Source organism: Dipodomys merriami, unplaced genomic scaffold, assembly GCF_024711535.1.
Source record: "Dipodomys merriami isolate MVZ:Mamm:240054 unplaced genomic scaffold, mDipMer1.0.p SCAF_1, whole genome shotgun sequence".
NCBI lineage: Eukaryota > Metazoa > Chordata > Mammalia > Rodentia > Heteromyidae > Dipodomys > Dipodomys merriami.
This window is the reverse complement of record NW_027202270.1, coordinates 116659849-116685439: the sequence shown is the minus strand read 5'-3', so window position 1 is coordinate 116685439 and position 25591 is coordinate 116659849. Positions and strand designations below refer to the sequence as shown.

The following is a 25591-nucleotide window of genomic DNA, read 5'->3' as shown; positions in this document are numbered from 1 at the left end:
GTGAGCCACTAGCACCTGGCAGGAAAATACTTTTAAGGAATCCTTTTGTCAAATTCTTGGAATGTATTATTAGTCTACTTAAGAAAATAAATGCTGGCTGAGAGGTAAAGTAATAAGTACAATGCCAGTTTCTGCCAAGCTGAAACAAGCGACCTGCATTGCCAGATGGTCAGAACCCAGAAATAAGTATTTTACTGAAACTAAAACATGAAAACCACTCAGGTGGAAATGTCACAACATCATTCCATACTAATATCTATAGATGACTATATTTTGGAATTTTTTTAAACATGAAGTGTCCATTTCTACAAAGATAAAGTTGTGTGCAGTAATTTTTAATTTAATAAGCACTTATACAGTAACTGACTGTATGCCAGACAATATATTAAATCTCCACAAGTATGATTTCTAACTTAAAGATGGGGAAACAGAGGCATACAGAGGCTAGGTAACTTGAACCCAAATTCAAAGACATAAATAAAAATGTTTTTCATACCCATGAATGAAGTGTAATCGAATACTATTTCCTGGAGCTTGATCTCTTCTTTTAGAAGTAACACTATTTTGTTTCTCTTTGCATTGTTCTTTAAGCTGAGGTAGATCTTCTTTGTAAACCTTTAAAAATGTATATAAGTGGGAATATTTTTAGCATATATTTAAATAAAGGTGTTCATATTCTCCTAACTTTCAGTTCTTGTGGCTACTATTAATGAGCTGCTAATACCAATTGTTTTCAGTAATATAGGAAAAAATTCTTATTTTCTTTGTATTACACTGACAAATACATATTTGGTGTTTCAATAAATCCTTATGCTTCAAAAAAAGAGTAGTGGGAGTACACTGTGTAAGAATATATAGGCAAATAGAATGCAGACATACTTGGTATATCAAGCACTTAACATAAAAAACACTTTATACAAGTGTGCTTTGGAAACTGAAAGTTATACAATACTTGGAAAACTAAAGCTACAAAAATTAACAATAGATAAGTAGCAGACAGTAAGAGATAAAGAAGAAATGAGACTTTTAAGAAAAAAAATCATGTGATAATAGAAAACTACCTGTCGGTGATAGGTGAGCTGTGTTTCCTGTTCAATTTCAGAATCCAGTTCTGGAACATCAGAAAGATCTGAATCTGATTCATCACTGTTAGACTCAGCCAAGGTTTCTGTAATGTTTTAAAAATACAATGTCATTTGTTTAAAGAACATTTTCAAAATAGCAATGTAAAATTAATAATTAATTAATTAACTGACTCTGTCAGTCAACATGGAGACAAGCCATAAAACAATCAAATGGAGTTACCTATTCAAGTGACACAGATGTCAGTAAACTGTACTACAGATTATCTTCCTCTCCACTCACTGCAAACTCAATAGCTCCTTTAAATCCCTTCACTGGCTCCCCAATGACCGCTACACCAAATTTAAATGTCTGTGCAAATATAAGTGAATATAACCTATAGTTAACATGAAAAATAGCTAAACATACTATGCGTAAAAGATGAAAAACATATAAAACCTAAACCAACAGTGTTAGGTTTGTTTTGCTAACACCTTTTTCACTCATCAGTTGATAGATGAAAATGCAACCCAAAGTACGTTGTATGCCACAAACTATGACATCTGACTTTAAATACATAAACCTAATATTTAATTAAAAAGTTTTGCTACCAAGTTATATTGTTAACTTATGAAACTAGATTACATTTCAACAGTAAAACTGCTAGTTTGGGGTTAGTGAATTCAGAGTAAGATGACAATGCTGCTTAGGCAGTATATGCTACTCACCTTGGGGTGCTATATGAAGAGCATCTTTTAGTTTTCTTTCTGGAATAAATTTCCACTGAAAGACAGAATGATCTGCTCCACCAATAGAAATAACCCACTGATAATCATGTGACCATCTGACATTTGTTACATGAGCCGAATGGCCAATATATTTTCTAAACTTGGCCCCTATAACAAAAATATATCTTTAAATTGGTAAATGAAGACTAATACACAAAATGTAAACAATAATTCATATACACAAACCATTGTGTTGTCCTTCCATTATCTTAATTATGATCAAATACAAAAAAATCCTGATTCAAAACTGGTGAAATGAACACATACTTTCGTTATTCCCATCACTGTATTTGTTATGTTCATTTTAATGTCTCTTCAATAACTTTTACCAACAAGCCATGTAAAATCATTATTGTATTTATTAAAAGTATTGATGTCATAGAAATATATGTTCACTGCATCTAATATAGAGATTCTTGTACAGGGAGTATTTTGAAAATTCAATCTCAAAAGAAAGTTGACTTTCCTTAGGGATATGTATTTTTTAAAATCTACAACGAATATAATTTTGTGTCTTGCTTTTTGTTTTCTAGGAAGATTAGATTCAAATTTGATATCTGGGGCTGGGAAGGTGGCTTCATGGTAGAGCGCTTGCCTTGCATGCATGAGGCCCTGGGTTCAATTCCTTAGCACCACATAAGCAAAAAGAAAAAAGCTGGAAGTGGCGCTGTGGCTCAAGTGGTAGAGTGCTATCCTTGAGCTGAAGAGCTGAGGGACAGCGCCCAGGCCCAGAGTTCAGGCCCCACGACCGGACCCAAAAAAAATTGATATCTATTATTTTTAATATGGTACTTGTATTTATATTTACTTTTGTTCTGTTTCTTTATATAAATTGCTTTATCAGAGGAGGCACAAAATAAATGACTACTGGGACATCATTTTATTTAATCATCCTAGGTTCTATTAACAGAATGTTTAATATCCTAATTTTAGAAGAGATCCAAGAAAAAAGTAATAATGTGTAAAATATATTGAAAATAACCAATGAGGGGCTGGGAAGGTGGCTCAGTGGTAGAGCGCTTGCCTTGCATGCATGAGGCCCTAGGTTCGATTCCTCAGCACCACATAAGCAAAAAAAGAAAAAAGCTGGAAGTGGTGCTGTGGCTCAAGTGGTAGAGTGCTAGCCTTGAGCTGAAGAGCTGACGGACAGCACCCAGGCCCAGAGTTCAGGCCAGACCCCCCCCCAAAAAAAAGAAAAGAAAAGAAAAGAACCAATGATAAAAGCCCACTATTTCTACATCTTACTATTGCTGAAAATTAAGAAATATCATAACAGTATGTACTAAGAATTTAGGCAAAAACACAGTCACATATGAAAACCAGCCGGCAAACCAATAATGTTTCAAACTGTGACCTATGTTTATACACTTTTATTACATCCTTAGAATTCTTAAAGGAAAAGACCTGAGAAAAATATCTCCCAAAAGGCCTAAATTCAGCAAGCTAAATAGTTTCACGTAATACATCATAAGAAAAGTTTAATCATTTTTGCATAGTTTGATGATATGAAAATTTTCAGGAAGTATGGAGGAAAATGTTTCATTAAAAAGAAGTCTAAGCCAGGTATAAGTGGTTCATGCTTCTAATCCTAGCTATTCAGGAGGCTGAGATCTGAGAATCATGGTTCAAAGCCAGCCCCAGCAAGAAAGGCTGTGAGACTCTTATCTCCAATTAACCACCAGAAAACCAGAAGTGGCACTATAGCTCAAGTGCTAGTGTGTTTGCTTTGAGCTGAAGAGCTCAGGGACAGTGCCCAGGTCCAAAGTTCAAGCATAACGACTGACCAAAAAGGAAAAGAAAAAAAGAAAAAGAAGCCTAATCATTATATGAATTAAAATAATCTAACAAGAATTTCATATCCGAAAAAATAAATAATGTGACAGATTTTGAATTAGCAAAATAATTTTTTTTGGCAGTTGTGGGGCTTGAACTCAAGGCCTGTGTACTGTCTCTGAGCTCTTTTGCTCAAGGTTAGTACTCGACCACTTTGAGCCACAGCTCTACTTCTGGTTTTTGAGTGGTTAACTGGAGATAAGAGGCTTACAGGGACTTTTCTGCAAAAGCTGGCTTCAAACTTCGATCCTCAGGTATCAGCCTCCTGAGTAGCTAGGATGACAGGTGAGAGCCACCAATGCTTAGAATTCTTTACCTCAATACATATTTAAAATATGAAATTACCTTATTCAAAGGCTTACTTTCTGCAAGATCATAAAAGTCTTTTTATAAGAGAGAGGATTAACTATTTTGAAAGAAAAGATATCTTTTTTTTTTTTTTCCAGTCTTGGGGCTTGAACTCAGTGCTTGGGCACTGTCCCTGAGCTTCTTTTGCTCAAGGCTAGCACTCCACCACAGCACAACTTCCAGGCTTTTCTGTTTATGTGTTACTGAAGAATCAAACCCAAGGCTTCATGCATGCAAGACAAGCACTCTACTACATTCCCAGCCCCCAAAAGGTACCTTTTTTATAGCATGGATATCGGAATAATTTCACAATTCCAAAGTCATCAGCTGTAACTAACACTTGGCCAATATAATTTCCATCTACTGAATTTATATCATTAATATCTGAATACTTGGGCCAAATTCCATTTACTTCAATTCCTGAAACACATGTCCATGAAGCCCAATGAACACCTTTTATTTCTTCTTTACTTGTTACTTCCTTTCCCCCTAAAAACAAATCAGACTTAAGTTAAAAAGTGATTTCATTGAATTTTTTAAAACTAAGGCTTAAAGTGTACTGAACTTAGTAAAAGAAAATTTTAAATAATTTTCTGCCTCAAAGAAGATTACACTTAAATAGCTAGACAAGTTTGGGTAAGGAGAAAACAAAATGCAAGTGATTTTTATAAGGCCACTGATAAAATTACACTGATTCAAAGGTATACAGATTTGAAGTGATTGCCATCTTAGCAGGTTCACCCATGTAGAAAATGAAAGTTTTATAAATTTTGAAACTCCTTGTCACAATTAACACACATTTTAAAAAGTCCAAAAGAATGACAAGTAAAATAAGCTTTGTTATGCTTTGTTGGTGGTGGTGGGAGACAATGTTGCTTAGGAGAGGGTGAACAAGGAAGGATAAGTAGTTTTTTTCATGTGTGAAAATAGAACAATGAAACTTGTTAAAATTGTTTCATAAAATGAGGAAAAGGGTAGGGAGAATGACAGAAGGAATGAGTATGAGACACATTATATGCACGTATGGAAATGTCACAACTGGAAATGTCACAATGAAACCTTGTACAACTTATGCATACTAGTGAAAATCACAAAAAAACCCTGAATTTTATTCAAATCATGATACAAATTAGATACAGGCTAAGTTATAAGAAAAAAATCAGATATTAAGAAAATCTAAGCTACAATAATTAAGAAAAATAAGAATTTAAAAAGACAAAAATGGAAGTGTGAGCGTAAAAGAATACATTTGTATTTGATAAGAGGAATTTAGAACTAAGTAAATCTTTGTATCTAGATTATTAACAAAAAGATTTTGGGGAGATACACTGATTAAATAAATGTCTTATTAAATAGGCTCTCAGAAGATAGTGACTAGTTTAATAAACATCATAGTAAATGAAATACTTTGCTGATTGATTTTATTCTTTTCTTTTGTGATTATCAGTGTTTTAAATCTTTGAGAAGGGCTAACCACATGGCTCAAATGGTAGAATACCTGCCTAGCTACTCCAAAACTCTAAATTCAAACCCCAGTACTATCATATGAATAAGTAAGTCTTTAATGAGAACTATTTTTTAAAAATTTAGTTTGTCAGCTATATTATTAGTATTCATAAAGTCTTTAAACTTTCCTTGAACTCACAACCTGAATGCTTTCTCTTAGCTACTTGCTCAAGGCTGGTGCTAAGAAAGCATGCAGAAGCTGGCTTCTAGGGGCTGGGAAAAGTGATCAGGATACAAAATGTTGGTCAAAGGGTATAAAGCTTCAGCTATGTAAAAGGAATTCAGACTGACCCAGTATAGCACATTGACTATCATAATTACCATATGGAATACTTGAAATTTCTAACAGAGGAAGATCTTAAACATTAGAAAATGTTGGGTATGATAATGCATGCTTATTAATTCCAACACTTGGGAGGTAGAGCAGGAGAACAGCTGTGATTTCTAGGCCATCCTAGGGCATGTTTTCAGCACACACACAACAGTGACTATGTAAGAAGATGGATCTGTTAATTAGCTTGATTGTGGTAATTATTTTATTATGTACAATGCAGGCATATACAACATTACATTGTATATGCTAAATATACATACGATTTTCATATGCTATTTATGCCTCAGTAATCTGGAGTAGAAGGGGAAAAACACCAAAGGATGACAATATAATGATAAAGGCTTATAGAAAAGGCCACAATACCTGAAATATTAGTTCAGATTGTCTTTAACTTTCTATGATCTAATATTATATTTTATTTCTAGTGAATAAAAAATATTGCACAGGCACTAAAAATCTGTAAACTATATACTATTGTTTTAGTTTGCTGAAAAATTTTACCTGGCATCCTATAAAAATGTCTTTTCCCATGTCCATCATTTGTCTGCAAATATCTACTATCTGAGGACCAGTCCAAGTGAGTGATGAAACTAAGTGATCCAACACATTCGCCAATTTTTTTATAACGCTGAGCAACTCCATATATATCAACTGAGTTGTCATTGCAGCCAACTGCAAGGTAAGTTCCATCTGGTGAGTATTTTAACTCATGAATTGCTTCCTTCCTATCTTTAATATGTACAACTTCTGTCATATCTCTGTTAAGAAGAAAAAAATAAGACAGTATGAATAAATGTCATCAAAACTTGTTTTAAATGTTTATACTATGACTGTAAGGCTGAATTGTGTTTATTACATAAAAATAAATTAGAAGGCATAGTTTAGGAATAATTATTTTACTGTATAAAAAATATGCCAGACATAGAGAAAAATGGGGTGACAGTGTGTAGTTCAATGGTAGAATGCTTGTCTAGCATTTCTGAAGCCCTGGGTTTGATTTCCATCACGGCAAAAACCCAAAACAGAAAACAAAAAAGAAGTAGAGAGTAACGATGGGACAGTGCCCAGGCCCAGAGTTCAAGCCCTATGACCAACCAAAAAATGCTTCCTTTATGAAATAACTTAATACTTCAACAATATGTTTGAATATATATCTTTATGTACATAGCACTAGTTATTTTTATTCTTTTTTCCTCACTAGTTATTTTTCTATTTCAACCTCTTTGACTTTTTATTTTTTCGAGACAAGATTGTATTATGTGCTTCAGGCTGGTTGTCTTGACCTCATTATGAATCCATATCTGGCTTCAAATTCTATATCCTCTTGTCTCAGTCTCCCCAGTACTAACATTACAGACATGTACCACCATACACAGCTTAACAGAACATGCCAACCAGTAAAGTTAAGTACTTTTCAAAAATGCTTTGTATTTCCCAAATAATATAGGTATTGATAACAGCCATTAAAATTGATGAACACTTAATTTAACTGAGTTTCCATAGTGGTTTGAGATCAGCCTGGGAAGTTTGTTAGGCTCTAACTCCACAAGAACTAGCAAGCAGGACCAAAGGTATCACTCAATCTGTAAGGCACTAGCAAGTGTGAGGGCCAAGTTCAAATTCCAGTACATTAAAGAAAAAAAATACAAGATAAAAAGAAGAAAAATACTGAAAGAAGATAAGATTAGATTAAAGGTGAGAAGGAACAGCTGGGAACGTGGCTTAATGGTTATGCACTTTCCTAGCATGCATGAAGCCCTGGATTTGATTCCTTAGTAACAAACATTATCAGAAAAAGTTGGAAGTAGCACTCTGGCTCAAGTGTTAAGAGTGTTAGCCTTGAGCAAAAGCAGTGATAGTGCCCAGGCCCTGAATTCAAGCCTCAGGACTGGCCAAAAAAAAAAAAAAAAAAAGGATGCGAAAGAGCCAAGGAAGGATACAATTCAATGTGAGCATAAAACGCATAAAACCTGAGCAGCTGATTATGTCTAAAGTGGAGAGAAGGAGCTGGATTTGGTAGCTCTTGCTTGTAATCCTAGCTACTCAAGAGGCTGAGATCTAAGGATTGTGGTTTAAAACCAGCCTCCAGCTCAAGCAGGAGGAGACTCCTATCTCTAATGCAGGCATTTTTTTCAATGAGTTAATATATAATCAACAACAAAATATTATCCACTCATTTTTCATAGCCTCAGTTTCAGTGGCAGGACAGAAAAGTCATGACCCAAATGTATTAGCTCAAAAGTTTAGCCAGTTATCTATGAAGCACTTTTAACCCCCCTCCCAAACCAAAGTTTCTGAGTTTAGTTTTCTAATAAAACTTTGTAAATATTTAATGAAACAAATATGTGAAACATATTACTATAAAGTGGGCAAAAATGAATGGGTAAAACCAATGAAGATTATATAATTTAAATGCATACCAGAAAATTATTGCTTGGGGGGGAGTAGTTGAGGAAGTGGGGAAGGAAGGGATGGTAGGGGAAAAACCAAGGAGGAAGCAACAATGCTCGATAGGAAATGTACTCATTACCTTACTCATGTAATTGTAACCCCCCTGTACAGTATTTTTACAATAAAAACGTATTTAAAAGAAAAAGAAAATTACTGCTTCTGTTTCTACCCTAATAGCATACCTTACTCTAAGTACAGTGAATGAGCCATCCTTCATTCCAAGGGCAAGATGGATTCCATCTACATTTATAGCTGCACAACGAATTGGTTCTTCCATATTACACCTTGCTATTAATGCATGATCTACTAGGCTCCAAATCCTGGAACATTTAATTTATAATAAGAGAAGAACAGTTAACAGTATGCCTTAAATTTTATTTAAATATATTTTTTAAAATAATAATCTTTTTTTAACTCAGAGTTAAGGTATTTTCTCTGACCATTTTTTGCTCTATCTTGGTGCTCTACCACTTGAGCCAAATCTCCCCTTCTGGTTTTTTGGTGGTTAACTGAAGATAGAAGTCTCCTGAACTTTCCTTCCAGGACTGGCTTCAAATCATGATCCTTAGATCTCAGCCTCCTGAGTGGCTAGGATTATAGGAGTGAGCCACCAGTGCCCAGCAATTCTTTAATTGAACTCAGGGCCTGAGCACTGTCCCTGAGCTTCCTTTTGCTCAAGGCTAGCACTCTACCACTTGAACCACAATACCACTTCCAGCTTTTTCTGTTTATGTGAATCCAGGGCTTCATGCATGCTAGGCAAGTACTCTACCACTAAGCCACATTCCCAGCTCAATTCTATTAATTTTAAAGTACTTTTTAATGTTCATTTGATATATTATCAGCTACAGCATAATTATATATAAGTATTTTTAAAGTTTTAAGTGTATCTAAGGACAAATCTCAGCCTATTCAATTACTTTGTGAAGTAAATTATAGTTGATTACCTGACTGAACGATCATCACTTCCAGTCACAGCCAAAGGTTTAGTGGGATGAACAGCAAGTGCCCAAAGTTCACCTTCACAATGCCCTTGCATAATTAAGAAAGGTTTGTTTCTTTCATGTACCACAATTTCAAAAATTTCACTGTCCTGTGTTCCAACTAAAATGTGGTCACCTCTCCAGCAAACACTTCTCACAGACAAACCTATAAAAAGTGCATTTAATATCAATATTAATATTGTGCTTAGAATCAGTCCTCTGATAAGGTAATGCCAATCTTCTTCATTGGAAATCAGTGCGTGCGTGCGTGCGTGCGTGCGTGCGTGTGTGTGTGTGTGTGTGTGTGTCTGTCTGTCTGTCTGTCTGTCTGTCTGTCTGTCTGTCTCCTGGGGCTTGAATTCAGGAAATGGGTATGTCCCTGAACATTTTTGCTCAAGGCTAGAGTTCTACCACTAGATTCACAGCTCCACTTCCAGTTTTTATGGGGTGGTTATTTGGAAATAAAAGTCTCATGGACTTTTCTAGCTGGGCTGTCTTTGAGTTGAGACTCTTAGCTTCCTGAATATCTAGAATTACAAGCATGAGCCACCAGCACCTGGCTTAATTTTTGTACCTTTTGTATCATGGATAGAGATAGAAGAAAATAATCCAAGTCTTTGATTCATAATCTCAGTTTCTTCAATGATCCATATTGTTTTCTGTATGGAATACTTCTATTTTTATGTACTTTTTATGTATTTTCTACCATCCTTTTATTTTTTATTTTATTTTATTTTATTTTTTTTTTGGGGTCCGGTAGTGGGGCCTGAACTCTGGGCCTGGGCACTGTCCCTCAGCTCTTCAGCTCAAGGCTAGTGCTCTACCACTTGAGCCACAGCGCCACTTCCGGCTTTTTTCTTTTTGCTTATGTGGTGCTGAGGAATCGAACCCAGGGCCTTGAGCATGCAAGGCAAGCGCTCTACCACTGAGCCACCTTCCCAGCCCTCTACCATCCTTTTAAAACATACATTCTATTTTCTTTCACCTTGTTAGGCAATTTTAAGAGTCTGATGATACTAGCCGAAGTCTTACAGCACGATGGTCTATATCATTAAGTAATTACTCAGCAACTACCATATAAAGGTATAAACATATAAAGTCAGGTTATTACAAAAGAAAAATAATACAAATATATATATATATATATATATATATATATAAGTTATCTTGCTTTTCTTTTGTAAAAATCTTGATTTCATATGTTCGTAGTAATCTCTTGCCTATGTTTCATTTGTCAATGTGCTAAATACCAAGTCTGAGTAAGGGGAGAGAATTTTACTCTTACTTCCTCATACTTCACTCCTGTAACCTTAGAAAAATGTGTTTTTTCAGTTTCTCATCTGTACAATGTGGTCAGTGTAAAATACTGTATACCTTATAATATTCTTGTGAATGTTGTAAATTCAATAAAATAATTATATAAGCTTCAGAATTATAATAATACTAGCCACATTAACAAAATACAACAGTCAGCATTCACAAGCTACATATGTTGCAGATATTCTTCTAAAGTATTTCACAGATACTCAGTATTGTGAAGTAGTTATTCTTATTTCCTTAGTGTACAAAAGATGTTAAAGGATTAACTCAGGGTTAAATATCTGCCAAGTGACTGGTGCATGATTTAAACACAGGCCTAGTCTTGTAATACAATGAATGCCACATTAGCAATTAATATGTTAAAGCTTGCGTTGAAAGATTCTGTTCCATATATGATTTATCCATAGTACTGGAGTTTGAACTTAGACCTAGTACTTGCTAGGCAGTTGTTCTACAGCATGAACCAGCCAAATTTACAAATTGTGATGAAGGAAAAATACTGAAATCATCTTTTGCAAATGCTCCCCAATCCAAACATACTTTAAAACAGCTTATTTGGTAAATAGCCAAATTTAGCTTTTTTTTTTTTTTTTTTTTTTTTTGTCGGTCATGGGGCTTGAACTCCAGGCCTAGGCACTATCCATGAGCTTTTTTACTCAAGGCTAGAGCTCTACCACTTTGAGCCACAGTGCCACTTCCAGTTTCTGGTGGTTAATTGGAGACAAGAGTCTCATGGATTTTCCAGCCTAGGCTGGTTTGGAACTGTGATCCTCAGATTTCAGCCTCCTGAGTAGCTAGGATTACAGGTGAGAGCTACCAGAGCCCAGCAAATTTAGCATTCTAATAGTAAAATATTTCAAAAATCCAAGGTTACTAAAATAACACTCTCAGCCCCTTTTCCCCTTAGTATTATTTAGATAAGATTTCTCATTTTTGCCTGAGGCCAGCCTCAAACTACAATGGACTCTCCATTAATTGGGATCACAGATCTGTATTCCTACACACAATTTACACTTAACATTCTAATTAATATTTTCAAAACCCAAGGTTACCAGAATAAATGCCTACCACATCTCTGTAGACTTCATTATTATAGCCATATAATCCATATAAGCCTTTGTAAGACCATAGTGAGCCCAAATTCTCTTTATTTAAGTAAAAGTTCCCCTCAATAGATTTCAGTTAAATGTATACAGTGTGAAGAAGTAAATCAAACTCATATATACTTACGAAACATTTATGTTTACTGAAATAACAATCACGGATTCACTGAGAATTTGCCTAGTAATAAAACATTTATTTCATTATTACCTTTGTATCCCTGTTCTGTTTCCCTGAGATCAATCACAGTAATTGGTTTAAAAGTTAAATCCCAAAGACGAATACAGCCATCTCTGCCACCAGTAGCAAATCCTTCTTCACAGGCATTCATGGTAAAAATTCCTGCCTAGATGAAGAAACAAAGAAATTTAACCATATAAACTTCTGAAGAACATCTGTTATATGAAATTTAAAGTCTACTTAGCAATATTTTTGTGTATGATATGGGAATAAACAAAAAATTCAGAAAGTAGAAAAGAAAATCTAGATATAAAGTTCTTTGGGACCTTAGTATATAATTAAGATGGTATGTAATGACATAGACCTAACATACAAGAGAATAAAGTTAAATTTTACAGTACACATAAAATTGAATTATAGAGGAAAATTCTACATACAAAATAAAAAATTAATTTTTATATGAGGAAAGAAAACATAAACAAAGACAAACAGGAAACTACTTTTAATTTGTATGAACCAAAAGTTAATTATCACTAATATACAGATAAATAAAAGAAATAAAAAGGCCTGAAATGTAGCTCAGTGATTAAAGTGCATAACTAGGATTTCTAAGACCCTGGGTTCAGCCCCAGCACCATTAAAGAAAAAAAGTAAAATAAAAACAAAAAAAAACCAACATAATACAACAAGCAAACAAAAGAGCAAATGATAAGGAAAGTTAATTAATAGAAAAGGGAAATAAACGGTGAAATATATGAAATTTCTCAAGTGACAGGAAACAAAATTTTAAAAGTTACCATCTTTATCCAGAGATAAGCAGGAATTTATAAAACATGAGTATATTCTGTGTTGATGAATATGAAATGGCACTAGTATTTTTACACAATGATGCCAACTATGCAAAATACCACAACTTTTGTGGAAAAATCTGATGTTTTGGTTCTTTAGGCATCTTGCTCAGAGCCAGTCTTTACTAAGTGTTTCTTATGTTTACTCAGGATATTCTACTATTCTTACTGCTAACAACATGACAGATCTGTGCTATGTATAGCTAGCTCCCTTCACTTTGTAAGAAGGGAAACAAATGTCAAAAAGCTCAAATCAAAATACACTTATTCATTTTAATTGGTTTTATTTTTTTCTGATTTGGTAACTTATTTATGTGAACATGTCATAAAGTACAAAACTTAAATCACTTTACCATTGACTTAATGAATCATTATTTTTTTCTAGATATGTACTCAATTTCCAGTAGTGTTAGCCTTAAAATTTCTAGCTTTATTTTATTATAGTTAATCTAGAATTGAAGTCGACAAGTTTTTCTTTAACATGTTCTAGAAATACACTGCTAGAGCAATGGTTTTAAATAAGATACTAATTAAACTAATTTAATAACTAGCCATTAGTCTAACTGTATATCTCTTCATTGAAACCTTAAAAACAAATTAATTCCATTAGAATAGCATTACTCAAGAAATTTAACTGATTAGAAACAATGTTATTCTGTTGTTCTAAGAAGGTTAAATAGTTAAAGTGTAAATGTTTGTAGTATCAAAATACTTACAGTATGGGCTCCTTGTATTGTTCGTATAAGATTAATTCCTTTCCAAACATATATATCTCCACTGAGTGCACCAGAATATGTTAATTCATCCCTCGCACAGGCTAGGCACAAGATTGTCTGAAGGTCACCCGTTTTACCAAAGATACCACGTTTTGGGGTCAGAGCATTTCCACACAAACTCCAGAACTGAAAGGTACACAGTATAGTCAAATTACAAAAAAAAAAAAAAAAAAAAGGCATCACAATACTTTTATGCTAGCAGCAGATAGAAGTTAGCTAGCTAATTGCCTTATGATACAATAGCCTTCAGTGTTCACATCCTCATCCTAGTGCTGTTATAGCAAAAAGTTATGTTATAGCAAATAAATCACTGTTCTTCAATCTTTATCTGTAAGAATAAAGACTTTTAACTAATTTACTTTTTAAGATACATACTATCTCGTTTAAAAAATGGACATCAAATTTAGTTTAAAAAGTTGGAATTGAGTAAGTTTACTGAGGTGCTTCAAGAAAAAAAAATTGGGAATGAGAGCTAGCAATGAAAATGAAGATACAACATCATACACTAACAGGAAAAGGACCAAATTTAATATTTAGTCTCTGTTAGAAACAATAAATATGGAGAGAGACTGTATGTTATACAAATCATTATTTCAAAGTTGAGCAATTCTTTTGTTTATAAAGCTTAAAAACAAGACAGCAAGTGGGGTGCTGGTGGCTCATGCCTATAATCTGAGCTACGCAGGAGGCTGAGATTTGAAGTTTGCAGTTCAAAGCCAGCCTGCACAGGAAAGTCTGTGAGATTCTTATCTCCAATTAATCACCAGAAAACTAGAAGTGGGCCTGTGGCTCAAAGTGGTAGAGCTCTAGCTTTGAGCACAAAAGCTCAGAGACAGTACCTAGGCTTTCAGTTCAAGACCCACGACTGGAAACACAGACACAGACAGACAGAGACAGAGACAGAGACAGAGACAGAGACAGAGACAGAGACAGAGACAGAGACACACACACACACACACACACACAGAGAGAGAGAGAGAGAGAGAGAGAGAGAGAGAGAGAGAGAGAGAGAGAGAGAGAGAGAGAGAAAGAGAGAGAGAGAAAGCAACCCATTTGAAATTACTTAATCTTGTGAGGAGTTAAAAGAGATGAAAGAGGAGACTCTTCTCTCCAATTCACTACTCAGAAAAAGCCAGAAGTGGCACTATGGCTTAGAGCACTAATTCAACTTTAAGTTACCATGTAAAATAACAGTTCTTTAACATTATATATTTGCATTTTAAGGCCTGATGCCTAAAGAAAAACTATGATACATGTCCATTCAAGTATCATAGGGCTTTAAGTGTACAATTTTTAAACTTAAAAGTTATATAATTTGCATAAGAACAGATAGTCTTCTACCTTTCTGAAAGTCCTAATCTGAATCTATTCTTTTCTTTTAGATCACTGACTCCCAAACTTGACTTCACCTTAGACTCACCTAGGAAAAATTATAAAATTTTCTATTATGTTGTTTTTTTTGGTCTGGTCATGGGGCCTGAACTCTGGGCCTAGGCACTGTCCCTCAGCTCTTCAGCTCAAGGCTAGCGCTCTACCACTTGAGCCACAGCGCCACTTCCAGCTTTTTTCTTATGTGGTGCTGAGGAATGGAACCCAGGGCCTCAGGCATGCAAGGCAAGCGCTCTACCACTGAGCCACCTTCCCAGCCCCTAAAATTTTCTTAACTGAGATAAATTGAGGCAGAATCTTTGAGGAATTAAAGTCGAGATTTCCAAATGCTTTTGGTGTTCAACAGAAGTTAAGAACAACTGTTCTAGAACAGATTGATACCATCCAATGGAATTTTCAGTGAAGTAAAAATTATCTATCTATAGATAGATCGATGAATGGATAGAGTAACCAAAAGGTATATAGAAATGAATCCAATAAACTACACAGAAAAAGCCAGAAGTGGCACTGTGGCTTAGAATACCATTCTTGAACAAAAGAAGCTCAGGTCAGTGCCCAAGCCCTCAGTTCAAGCCCCAGGACCTGAAAAAATATTTATTTGTTGTTGTTGTTTGTTTAGAATCAGACACAGGGTCTGAGGACTGCCAGCTTAGGCAGAAAAGTCCATGACACTCCATTTCCCATTAAGCAGGAAAGAAACTAGACTGGAGGCATGGTTCAATTGTTAGAGGTTCAGGGTCACATAGAACACACGGAGATACAGTTTATTTTGTTTGAGAAAATGAGCTTTAAAAAAAATCCAGAAAATGGAACATTTTAGCTTTATTTACAATATAAGACATTTATTAGGAATATGTATCAAATACCTTGTTAACTAAAGTAAGCCAAATATCTCTATCTGAATGTTTAAATTATGTACTGACAAAGAGCCTTCACTATTAATTTGTGTTGAAAACTAAAGATTTAATACTAATCATCCATCAAATCAATAGTCGAATATCAAAACCAGAATTACAACAGTTATCCATGGAAGACACATATATAAAAATGACTATATCATAAGAATGAATGATTGAGCCGGGCACCGGTGGTTCACGCCTGTAATCCTAGCTACTCAGGAGGCTGAGATCTGAGGATCTCGGTTCAAAGCCAGCCCAGGCAGGAAAGTCTGTGAGACTCTTATCTCCAATAAACCACTAGAAAACCGGAAGTGGCGCTGTGGCTCAAGTGGTAGAGTGCTGACCTTGAGCTGAAGAGCTGAGGGACAGTGCCCAGGCCCAGAGTTCAAGCCCCAAGACCAACCAAAAAAAAAAAAAAAGAATGACTGAATGCAAATTCTTATGAGGAATTGTTTTGTAAAATGGTCATGTAAGACAGTAAAAGAAAAATGAGTATTTTTGTCATTTGCATTGGTGATTTTAAGGTAACTCTAGACACAAAATGAATATTCTCACTGACTTTAAGGGCTTTAAAACCCCAATAATAAAACACTATGGAGTTTGCATAAGGAAAGTAAATAGTTACCAATGTTACCAATGTTGAAGGCAAATGAGAAGGCAAAAAAAAAATAACACTTTCAGCAGGCTATCCTATGCTGAACCCTGTGACAACAAGCACTTAAAATATGCTACATCTGTAATTAACTCTGAGAATGGTAAAAGCAAGCACAGTACCAAGATATGAAAAGAAAGCTCAAAAAGCTGTAAATGGATAATCTAGGTTAAGCATCTAATAAGCAGCAGCACCACTCTTTCAATTTTGCTTCTTCAATTCCATTGTAGCTCTGTGAATGAAAAACTCCTTAATTGACTTTTTTCTTACCCTTATACTTTTATTTGAAGCTGAAATATGAAGAAACAAAATGAACACAATAAATCCTATCTCATCAGACTACAAAATTCTTTATGGATAGAAGTTGTTCAATTCCCTTGGGCTGGGAAGGTGGCTCAGTGGTAGAGTGCTTGCCTTGCATGCATGAGGCCCTGGGTTCGATTCCTCAGCACCACATAAGCAAAAAGAAAAAAAAGCCGGAAGTGGCGCTGTGGCTCAAGTGGTAGAGCGCTAGCCTTGAGCTGAAGAGCTGAGGGACAGCGCCCAGGCCCAGAGTTCAGGCCCCACGACCGGACCCAAAAAAAAAAAAAAAAAAAAAAAGTTGTTCAATTCCCAATTCACATCTATATCCCTCCCTTATAATGTCTCAAAATGACCACACAATAAGATTTGTTAGACTGAACACAACATTAAAAAATTAACATTTTAAAATTAAGAACTGTCAATATTTGAAACTATCCTGAATTTTTAATAGCATGATATGAATTGAGTAACAAAAAATAAATATAACTATTATAAAACAAGACCCTTCTAGTACCTTGATATGTTTTACACCACAGCTGACAAGTTTATTTGGCTGGTACAAATCCCAAGAAATATCAAATATCTGTAAATAAATCAGATTCATTGTTACAATATTTATTTCCAACATCACTTAAGAATTATGTCGAAAAGAGCACATGTTCAGTACGCCATCTATTAAAACGACAGCAATATGAATACATAATTACTAGAATCTCCATTACAAACTCATAAGAAAAAGTAAATAAGAAAACACATGATAAGGAATAAAAGCTATTTCTTAGTTTTAACTTTATAAGAGTGTATTAAAATTTGATACTATTTATGTTTAGGCAGGGTATTGCTATGTAGTCCATGGTGGCTTCAAACTCAAAATCCTCCTCTCTCAGCAACAAAGATTATAGGTATGCATCAATATGCCTTGCTCTACCCTGTTCTCCCCCCTTCCCCCCCTTCCCCGCCCCCCCCCCAGCTTACTTAGCTCTCTACCTCTTGAGCCAGCTTGACTTTTGCCAGCTAGTTGGAGATGGAGTCTCTTGTACTTTTCTGGCCAGGCTGGTTCCAAACCAAGACTTTCAGATCTCAGTTACCTGAATAGCTAGGATTATATGTGTAACCCACCAGTGCCCAGTTAACTTTAATTTTTTTTTCTATGTGTATGGCAGTCCTGTAGCTTGAATGAAAGGCCTGGGTGCTATCCCTGAACTTTATTTTTTATTTTTTGTTGGTCGTGGGGCTTGAATTCTGGGCTTGGATGCTGTCCCTCAGCTCTTCAGCTCAAGGCTGGCACTCTTTCCCTTTGAGCCACAATGCCACTTCTAATTTTCTGGTGGTTTATCAGAGATTAGTCTCACAGACTTTCCTGCTTGGGTTGGCTTTGAACCTGATCCTCAGAGCTCAACCTCCTGAGTGGCTAGTATTACAGGTGTGAGCCACCAATGCCCGGCTCCCTGAACTTTTTTTGGATCAAGGCTAGCACTCTATTCACTTGAGTCACAGCTCTACTTCTGGCTTTTTAGTGGCTAACTGGAGATAAGACTTTCACAGACTTTCCTGCCCAGGCTGGCTTCAAATCACAATCCTTAGATCTCAGCATCCTGATTAGTTAGGATTACAGGCATGAGCTACTGGTACCTACCATAACTTTTAATTTTTTAAATAATAACTTGGTCTATAAATAATAATAGTTTAACAGAATTAAGTCATAGGCATGTACTGCATAATTTCTACAAAGATAAAAATTTGCACAGTTAGAAGTAAGAAATATTTCTATAGCTTTCTGTACATTTACTTAGATAACAATTTTAGATATTTGTCTTACACCAATGTTTTTCTTTTCTTACTGTGTATGAGTCAACTAAAATTAATTTACAAATACTTAAATTTTGGAGGTCCTCAGGCATTGTTCTTATCTAATATTCTATAAATTATAAAGGCATACAAAATACTTTTTGCTACAAGCAAACACTCAGATGAAATAAAATATGCATTGGAAACACAAATTGATCACTAGAAGACAAAAATTTTAAAAATAATTTACTAATTCTACCATCACTTTGTTTCTTTAACCACTGTATACTTTAAGTTAAGATGTTTATACTTCTAAATATATTGTTATATTCTTATGATAATACATCTTTCAATTGGTGTTTAACTAGTAATACAGGTCATATAAAAATATATCAACTTAAAAATACTAACCACCAAAATATTTTTGAAATTGTATGATGATATAATTTTTATAATTGATAGTAAATTGAGCTAAGTAAATAAGAACATACAGTTGTCAATAAAATGTTACATATTATGTGTTATATGTATAAGTCTGGGTAACAGGATCCTTCATGATTATACTAAAAAACAAGTCTTTTCTTAAAAATGCAAATAAACACATTTTTCTACAACATTTCTGGATTCATAGCTACCTACAAAATAGAATTTTTTACTATGTCTTTATGTTGGTTCAATACATACATACACAAAAACATAAAAATTATACATTTTAAAGATATATGTTTTCCTGTGTTTGTAAAAGTGGCACAAGCTATGGAAGAATTATTTTTTAATTAAGTTTTTATGAACTATTTTCATTAATAGTCTAGGAATCAGAATAAGGAATATGTATTTTTACATGCTTCTAGAGAAAAAATGTTAGGCCTCTAAAAGTTTATAATTATACCTTAATTTGTTTATTTATTTTTTTACTTACTGTGAAATTTTTATTTAATATTTATTTTTCAGTTCTGGGGATTGAACACAGGGCTTTGTACATACTAGACAAACACTCCACCACATAATAACATCTCTAGCCCACAGTAATAAATAATTTTAAATTCTCACAAGGCATATAAGGTAAACATTGGTTCTCCTTAACTGGTAATATGCAACATATTAGTGGTGAAGCAAAAATCTTAGACACAAACCATTTAATTTAAAAATTAATATTTGAATGTATACATCCAAACATCAAATGGTATGAATTAAATATTAAATAGTCCTTTATAAATCAATTATATTTCAAAAAATCTGCTAAGAAAAAAACTTGCAGTTTTCCCCAATGCAAACAGAGTTAAAAGTTTTACGCTAACAATTACACACTGAATCATATTTCTGAGTCCTATAATATACTAAGATTTTATAGACACTTATAACTGCACAGCTTCATTGAGATATGCTTCACATACTCTAAAATTTCTGAAATTTCAGTGTTTCTTAGTATGCTCATTGAATTGTAAAAGCATGACTACAGTTTTAGAACTTTTCATTGCTTGTAAAAGAATTCCATAATATTAGTAGGAATTCTACATTGTTCTCTAATTGTCTCTCTTTCCCAAAAATGGTATAATCTTTTACAAATTGTAAAATTTTAATTAACTATGATATATCTGGAAAAACAAGACACTGAAGAGCACAGTATCCTGAACTTTCTTCTAGCCTTTTCTTGTCCAATATTCATTAGACATCCCAAAGAGGATACTTACCCTATCTGTGTGACCAGGAGCCATAGACAACATTTTCCCCCTTTTCCAGTCCCAAACACAAACTGTATTCTTTGAATCCAGTCCAACTGAAACCAAGCGCTGGATAATATCCAAAAGTCCAGGAGGGAATAAAAAGACAAACAAATCAAAGAACCACCAAATTATAATTGGCACATAAATACTACTTAGGGAGTTTTACAAATATCAAAATATACATTTCATAGCTCTCATAGAAGAAAAGTAGATGTATTTTATGTTAATATTTGTGCATACATACAGTTTTGCATACTAAGAAATGGAAGAAATACTTATATTTCTAATAGCAGGATTGGCAAAATAGCCTAAAAATAACTCCTGCCAAAAAAACTAAACATTCTAGATAAAATATAAAAAATATTTTAAATCACACTACTGAGAAGTTTAAGAATTAAGGATAATTGAGAACAAAAACAGATTCTCAGTGGGAATCCTGGAAGCTAATACATAGTCTATATCTACTCTAAAGGTATCAAATAAATCTTGGAACTCCTGATTTTTGTGTTGTAGGGCAAAGGAGAATAGGCTATAAAGTCTAGTGCTTACCCAAGGTAAGTATCTGACTTGCAACTAGAACTCTGACTCTAAGTCAGAGTGAAGCCCTCAGAACAAGGGATAAGAGGGAGTGGAGATTCTCCCTGAACATCTGTAACCAGAAATAATATTTACATTGTTGTAAAACCTAAATTCATACTAATCTTGACTTTTCAAGCAGGAAATTTCACTCAGTGATCCTTAGGGATGGTATATTTTCAAGCAATTCCAACAATATGGTATATAGGCAAATATAAATCCATATAAGGGAATGCAACTTTCAAACTTTCCCTCAAAGAATTTCTACATAGCAAAATTCAATAAAAATAAACATAAGGCCAGGTGCTAGTGGCTCATGCCTATAATTCTAGCTACACAGGAGGCTGAGATGTGAGGACTGCAGTTCAAAGTCAGTCCCAGCAGGAAAGTCTGTGAGACTCTTATCTCCAATTAATCACTAAAAAAGTCAGAAACAGAGCTATGACTCAAGCGGTAGAGCACTAGCTCAGGGACAGGACCCAAGCCCTAAGTTCAAGCTTCATGACTGACAAAAAAAAATAAGCATAAGATAAAAATAAAAACAAACTAAACATCCCCTATAACCCTAAGTAAAAAAATAAAGTTACAACAATCAGCAAAATCAGTGTTGTACAATACATCAGACATTGGAATTTTCATAAACAATATAAAATAAATGTAATGTAAAGTAGAGAAAAATAATCAAGGCTTCATAATGTCTACATCAGATCAAAGAACAGGAAGCTATAAAAAGTATATAAAGTGTTGGATGTCAGTGGCTCACACCTGTATTCCTATCTACTAGGGAGACTGAAATCTGAGGTTCATGGTTCAAAATCAGTCCAGGCAAGAAAAGACATTTAGATTTTATCTCCCTGGGGCTGGGAAGGTGGCTCAGTGGTAGAGCGCTTGCCTTCCATGCATGAGGCCCTGGGTTCAATTCCTCAGCACCACATAAGCAGAAAAAGCCAGTAGTGGAGCTGTGGCTCAAGTGGTGAGCGCTAGCCTTGAGCTGAAGAGCTGAGGGACAGCGCCCAGGCCCAGAGTTCAGGCCCCACAACTGACAAAAAAAAAAAAAAAAAAAAGTGGTAGATTTTATCTCCCTTCCAACCAGGAAAAAACAGCAGAAAGCAGAGCTGTGGCTCAAGTGGTAGAACACTAGCCTTGAATGAAAAAGTTATGGGACAGCACCTAGACCCTGAGTTCCAGTTCCAGTTCCAGTACCAGCACAAAAGAAAAGTACACAGACATATAAAGAGGCAAACAGAACTTCTAGGAAGAAAAAAATCAAACTGGTGAAATCAAAGCTCAATGGAAGAATTAAATAACACATTAGGGGGAGATAAAAAATAGTTGATGTGACAGCTAGATAGGAAGAATGAAAGAGGGTTAAGAAATGTGAAAGGTACAATTCTAGACAAAAGTAGTATCAGACTTCAAAGCAAGCTTTTCATAAGGATTGATGTGATTTGTGAAAAACTTAATCACATGTCAGACAAATGTTCAATTGTTTTAAAGGGATCTAATAAAATGTAGCATTCAAAATGTAATATGCACAATGTCCAATATCTTTAAAAAAAATACTGGCTGGTAGATTACGCCTGTAATCCTAGCTACTGAGGAGGTTGAGATCTGAGGATCACGGTTCAAAGCCAGCCCCAGCAGGAAAGTCCATGAGACTCTTATCTCCAATTAACCACCAGAAAACCAGAAGTGGAGCTGTGGCTCAAAGTGGTACAGCACTAGCCTTGAGCTGAAGATCTGAGGGACAGCACCCAGGCCCCATAGAGTTCAAGCCCCACAACTGAGGGAAAAACAGTAACAACAATACTAGCATGTGATAAGATAGAAAAATAAGATCAATCACAAGGGTGGAAGGAATCAGTCAATAGAAACCAATACAGAAAATAGGCAGATGATGAAATGTGGAATATATTAGTAGTTAAAATGAAAATGCTTAAGACAAAAAGGATAAAAAGAGACAAATTAGGAGTCAGAGACTCAATCCTATGATCCTAGCCACTCAGGAGGCTGTGATCTGAAGGTTAGTGGTTTGAGGATACCCTGGAGACAAGTAGCTCCAAAAGAAATGACAGAGAAAAAGACTGAAGAGCTGGGCATTGATGGCTCATGCCTGTAATCCTAGCTACTCAGCCACATAAGCAGAAAAAGCCAGAACTGGTGCTGTGGCTCAAGTAGTAGAGTGCTAGCCTTGAGTTGAAGAGCTGAGGGACAGCACCCAGGTCCAGAGTTCAAGCCTCACAACTGATAAAAAAAAATTTTTTTAAATAAAAAAGGAAAGAAAAGAAAAAGACTGACGAAATATAACCAATAATGTTCTAAATTTGATGATAATCATAAATCCATAAATATGTTAAACAAATCTCAAACAGAATAATCATTCGCATAGAAAAACCATACTTTAAGACAAATTATAATTGAATTACTGAGTCTAGTGTTAAAGAAAAACATTCTAAAAGCAGTCAGAAAATAATTTTTTGTGTATGGAAGAACAAATATCAAAAAAAATTATCCTAGAGCTGCAGGTACGGAATAAGTAGTAGAGCATCTGTCCAGTATAGTTCAAACCCCAGTACTACCAAAAAAAAACAAAATAAAAAACAATTCTCTTAGTCCTCACTCATTAAATGGGGATAATACATCACAGGGACAATATGAAAATTAATTGTGATCTTCCTAAGTTCAGTCTCCTAAGTAACTAGTATTTCCTGCTGGGGCTGGCTTTGAACCGTGATCCTCAGATCTCAACCTCCTAAGTAGCTAGGATTACAGGCGTAATCCACCAGCCAGTATTTTTTTTTTAAGATATTGGACATTGTGCATATTACACTTTGAATGCTACATGTTATTAAAACAATTGTTATTGTTATTAAAACAATAAAACATGTTATTTAAAACAATTGAACATTTGTCTGACATGTGGCTAAGTTTTTCACTGATTAATCCTTATGATCAATCAATCCTTATGAAAGTCAATGGAATGACAAAAGTCAATGGAAATCTCTTTACAGTGTTAAAGGGGGAAAAAGTCACCTGAAACTGTATACTTAACAAAAATATCTTTTGAAAAGTAAGTCAAAACATTTCTCCCCCAAGCAAACAAAAGCTGGTAAGTATAGGCAGGGACAATACTTGTCCGAGCTCCTTGGGAAGCTGAAGTAGGAAAATGGCTTGTCAGCAAATCTACACACTAGATACAATAATGGAAGTTTTTTTCAGACAAATAGAAAGTTATTTTACACATATAACCAAGAATCCTCAAATGGTAAATCTGTAAATAAAACATTTTTACCTAAAATTTCCTTTAAATATAACTGTTGACAATAAAAAAACCTGGTTATTCTGTGATTTATAAAATAAGAAATAAAATGATTAAAAATAGCACCATAAACACAAGGAGGAAAGTAAACAGTAAGATACACTTTTCCATTTCATTGGTGGGGGTGGGACAGAACTAGAGTTTTAATTCAGAGCCTCCTGCTTTCTAAGCAAGTGCTCTACTGTGTGTGTGTGTGTGTGTGTGTGTGTGTGTGTGTGTGTGTGTGTGTGTGTGTGTGTGTGTGTGTGTGTGTGTGTGTGTGTGTGTGTGTGTGTGTATGTGTGTGTAGATAAAGAGAAGAGAGGAGAAGAAGAGAGAGACAGAAACAGAGAGAGACAGAGACAGAAAGAGACAGAGAGACAGAGAGACAGAGAGACAGAGAGACAGAGAGAGAGAGAGAGAGAGAGAGAGAGAGAGAGAGAGAGAGAGAGAGAGAGAGCCACTTTCTGAGCTGGCTGCTTTTGACATAGGATCTTAATTCCTGCTTGGGAATATGCCTGGATGGCATTCTTCCTATTTTTCATTTCCTACAGTAGCTAGCTAGGTTAACAGGCACATGCCACTGAAATGGAGTCTCGCCATTATCTCCAAACTGGCTTGGAACTGTGATTTTCCTAAATTCAGTCTCCTAAGTAACTAGCATTATAGGTATGAGCACACAAAATGTCACAATCACAAAAATTGGGCTCATAAAATAGGGACCCACAAATTAAATAAATATAGAGTATGTTCCCTGATAATAACAGAATTAAATAAGAAATTAACAAGGAAGTTATTCAGAAAATTGCCCAAATATGTTAAAATTAACAATAACAGTTACTTCTAAATAACCGAGGAGTTGAAGAAAGTATAGGAAAAATGTGAGAAACAAATTCTCAGAGACTTATTGATTTAGGGAATCTACAACCATCATGCCAATTTCTGACTATATCCTGTTTTCACAACTTAAGTTTTTCTGGAATACAGCCATACTCATTTCTTCACACTGGCTATGACTGCTTTCAAGCCACAGTGCAGAGATAAATTGCTACAACAAAAACCATATGGTTCACAAAGCTTGAAATATTTACTATCATGTGGTTTTTTTTAAGCTTAGCAAAGTATAGTTTAGCACATAAATTCTGGTATCAGACTTGCCAGACTAGCTGGTGGGCGTTGAGCAGTTATCTACATAGCCTCTCAATACCTTACATTCCTCACTCATTGAATGGGGATAATACATCACAGGGACAATATGAAAATTAACATATTACATATGAAGAAATCAGAAGAGCTTCCTGGCATATGATTAGTGTCACATAAAGGTTTATATCCTCAGCATCATTACTAATAATTTAATATAACCATAATTAGCTTTAAGAACCCATGCACTTTGTTTATCCAAATGAGAAATGCTATCTAGAACCCAACT

General features: G+C 34.8%; 1 protein-coding gene across 2 annotated transcripts in view; it reads right to left on the bottom strand.

Moving 5' to 3' along the window:
• The window catches only part of Eml5 (EMAP like 5), a 119582-nt gene that overhangs the window by 77765 nt on the left and 16226 nt on the right, over positions 1–25591 (bottom strand). For both annotated transcript variants that reach the window (XM_070028290.1, XM_070028300.1), the window contains exons 3-13: positions 20253–20351; positions 17288–17356; positions 13471–13656; positions 11937–12072; positions 9270–9471; positions 8505–8642; positions 6373–6629; positions 4308–4520; positions 1791–1958; positions 1062–1168; positions 497–615 (exon numbers count right to left, since the gene is read on the bottom strand). In XM_070028290.1, the coding sequence (XP_069884391.1) occupies positions 497–615; positions 1062–1168; positions 1791–1958; positions 4308–4520; positions 6373–6629; positions 8505–8642; positions 9270–9471; positions 11937–12072; positions 13471–13656; positions 17288–17356; positions 20253–20351 (1694 nt within the window). The remainder of the gene's footprint in view (positions 1–496; positions 616–1061; positions 1169–1790; positions 1959–4307; positions 4521–6372; positions 6630–8504; positions 8643–9269; positions 9472–11936; positions 12073–13470; positions 13657–17287; positions 17357–20252; positions 20352–25591) is intronic.